Consider the following 3,715-nt stretch of genomic DNA (forward strand, 5'->3'; position numbering starts at 1 on the left):
TACAGCATCCACAGTTCTTTCGTGAGAGTAATGGAACTTAATATGTCATGGAGTCACAGAGTAATACAGCTCAGAAACAGATCCTTCAGTCCAATTTGTTTGTGCTGACCTGATATCGTAAACTGATCTAGTTCCATTTGCAGCATTTGGCCCATATCCCTCTAAACCTAAGCAAACACAAAATTTGAACATAGTCAATTAAGGAAATATTAAGGCAGATGAGCAAAGGGTTTGGCTTTAAGTGGTGTCTGAAAACAGGAGAGGTAGACATGCAGTGTAGTTTCAGCAGGGAATTCCAAAGCTTAGAGCCTGAGCAGCTGAAGACACAGAAGCCAATAATACAGAGATACAAAAGCAGGAATTCTCAATGTTTTTCCCTCATTTTGGTCAATCAATACATGCCGCGCTGTTTCGTCTGGTAGCAATGTTCTTCAGGATTCAATCAGCCAGGGTGCTACTGAACCACGTTTAGTATGGTTCAGTACATTCTGTGCCTTGGTTAACTTCAATGTAGTAGCACAAGGATTATACAACTGTTTCATAATCCAGAGAATGATTCCAAAATCCATCATTGCAGTTTGAGATTTAATTGGGTTCTTTTAAAAAAAAAACCTTGCCCTTAAATCTGGTTCAGGTTCCACACCAACATGGTCTTCTCTGAGATGACCAAGCAAGGCACTCAGCTATATCAAAACAAGGTACCAAAGCATGTGCAATAAATTCTAGCCCTTTCTGCGATGCACCGAGCCCAAGGATAAATCTTTTAAAAAGGCTTGCTGCAACTTACATAAATTGTACAAAATAAGTGTGTATGATGCTGCAAAGTTAGTACTATCTACTAGTCAGAATTTATTTTAAAAAAAGTCAAGGTTCTGGGTGTCCACTTAGTCAGCTTGTCTCACAGGGACACTATAGGTTGGTCGTCCATCAGTGTTCCTATTGTGGATAATTGTACAACAATCCTCAATGCAAAATGTCTATGTTTATGATCAGATCCACTTGATTTTCCTGTTTAAATACACTTATATATTCTGGCCATGTAGATGAGAAAGCTTAGAGGTGTCACTCCCCCTAGTAGGTAAATCATAGTTTTAAAACTTATTGCAAAAGGTTCATGAAGCAGTGGATAAAGGTGTCAAAAGAGCCAGGGAGGTGATGAGGAAGTTTGTTTTTTATTTTAAATGCCTCAAATTGTGATGATCTGGAATGCAGTATATGAAAGGTGCTAGAAGCAGCTTCATGAAGGTTGAAAACGTGCTTGGATAAATCCCTGAATAGTAAACTTTGCAGGGCCAAGACAAGGAAGAGTAAAACTAATTGGATAGCTACTTCAAAGAAGAGTTAAGTGACCTCCCTCCTGTGCTGCAAACATCCAAAATACAGTACCAAATTAATTTTCCCGATTTTCCTCACTTCTTTTGTGACACTGGCAATTCAGTGCTTAATCATGTTTTCTCTGCAATCACATCATAAGCTTAATCGAAACATCCCAGATTCATTTCATGGAAGAGCCACAGCCTGAGCAGATAGGGGATATTTGGATCGAGGTTGAAAGGACACTGCGTTGTCTCCATTTCTTCAATTCAACATTAATAATGCCACTCCCTCGTTCTCACCCCACACTCCTACAAATGTTTCTTTATGAAATACACATCCAGTTCCCTTTTGGAAGTCACTACTAAGTCCTTTTCGACCACCCTGTCAGACAGGGTTTTAGACTAGAACCACTCGCTATGAGAAACATTTCTTTGCATATTCCACCTGGCTCTTTTGCCAATGATCCTAAAATTTGTTACTGGCCTTCCTACCTGATACTGTGTACTGATTTGTAAGGCTTTGGAATGTTGTTGGTGGAACAAAAGGGGACACATTTATTCTGCCTCTAATTGTGTAATTTTTTTCTCTGATATATCTGGAAAGAAAGATGTGACAGTATTGTCAAGTGCTGACAATATACTAAAAGTCTTGAATGTTGTGGTATGCTTTCGTGATGCACTAGGCTCCAATGTGCTATGTTGTGGACAAAGCAGAACAAGTGATCTCCCATGTAGCAGTCTGCTCAGCTTATAAAGCACTTTGTGATGATGTCCCTTCTCTATGGAGGGGAAATTGCTTTTATTTGTTCTTGCACAGTAACTAACAGCTGTTTATATGGTAACAATAACAGAGCTTTGGAAGCAAGTTATCTGCTCATTAGATGCAGTATAGAGAAATAAGAAGGCCTTAACAGGTGTTTTACCTCTTGTTTTGTAGTGTGACTATTAAGTGACCTTGCAAAAGAGTGCCTTACAAATAATCTTCCAGTAGATATTTTCCGTATGTGCAATGAATCATAAATATTAAATGACTCATAGTGGTGCAGTTTGCCATTGAGCCATTTATGAACAGTTCTTTCTGAGCTGAATGGTAGGGCCTATACATTGGGACAAGATAATCAAATAAGCCAAAAGATCCCTGTGGATCCCTATTGATATCATTAGTGTAGTGTGTTTTATAGATCAGTTCCAGTTTAGAATATGCATCAAGGCTGTGTTTGTGTCTGCCGCAGAATTAGAGCGACACTTTGTGTCAGAAACAGAGGACTGTCCATTACATTCGAAAGTTTAGGGACCATGGAGATTACCTGAGAGATTTATCTTTGCTCCAGATGAAACTATGCAGAAAAACACCTTGGAGATAGCAGCATAGAGAAAATCTCCTCTGGTTGGCTTCACATTGGAGTTGTGATTCCAAACTGCTTTCAACTTGCGTGCTATTAAAATATAAATCTTGCATTACACAACAATGTCAAGATCTCTTCAGAACATTGCAAAATATGCATCGGATGTCATGATATCAAAATTCTGTCCTAGTACTTCCCAAACCTTTTGCCTTTGTGACCCCATTTTGAGGTTTGAAAATACCATGACCCCACAGTGAGAAATATTCAAGTGGGAAGACCAGTGTTATAATTTGTTCAGAGCTCTCTGACAGGAATTGGCTTACTGCCTACGGCCACAAAATTCAACTTGTGACCCAACTTGGCATCCCAAACCCCTACTTTGGGAAGCCCTGTTCCAGCTTTACTGCTTCACTGGACCTTAATTAAAAAGCTGTTTACTTTTCTCCCATTAATGGTGTGAAGACGTGGTTGCAACTATGTGGATGGACCATGGCAGTTGTTTTTACTGGTGGGGCTGTCCATTTCCTACATTGGGAGGACATATCCTGATGCATCAATTCAAAGCCAGTAAATATCAACCAATTTTTAAGTTGTTGCCTGACTATGGCCACAAGTGGACAATGTGACACATAACAGTAGCAACAGACCATGTTAGCATTTATGAATTGTTTAGTGTTGTGTTAACGTTGAAATGTAACATCATTTGGAGGTCAATGATCAGAATTTTATCTCCCTCATCAGCGATTGACAAGGTATTTTAACAGTACAACTCATGAGCTGAGATTAGTAGTCTTACCATGGAGATTTGCAAATGTATAATATAACTGGATCTCTTTGATATAATTAAACTAAAGCCAACATTCTGGCTGTGATATAGGAATGGGGTGTCTAGGGGAGGGTAGCACAGAGTGTTTCTTGTGATCTTTACACCATGATTTTTGTCCTGTGTTCAACCTGTGTCAAAAATCAAGGCAGGAAAAAAAACCTGCACCCTCCCTTTTTTTGGTGAAACCCTCCAAGATCTCCAGACTGTCCCAGATTTAGCTCTTGAGC

General features: G+C 39.4%; 1 protein-coding gene across 1 annotated transcript in view; it reads left to right on the plus strand.

The window, feature by feature from the left end:
* Positions 1 to 2,265, plus strand: part of LOC109926557 (protein polyglycylase TTLL10-like) — a 112,663-nt gene extending 110,398 nt beyond the window's left edge. Inside the window, exon 14 of the mRNA XM_048614870.1 lies at positions 2,254 to 2,265. Within this exon, the coding sequence (XP_048470827.1) occupies positions 2,254 to 2,265 (12 nt within the window). The remainder of the gene's footprint in view (positions 1 to 2,253) is intronic.
* The last annotated feature ends 1,450 nt before the right edge of the window (positions 2,266 to 3,715 follow it).

Source organism: Rhincodon typus, chromosome 31, assembly GCF_021869965.1.
Source record: "Rhincodon typus isolate 14 chromosome 31, sRhiTyp1.1, whole genome shotgun sequence".
In the NCBI taxonomy this organism is placed as follows: Eukaryota; Metazoa; Chordata; class Chondrichthyes; order Orectolobiformes; family Rhincodontidae; genus Rhincodon; species Rhincodon typus.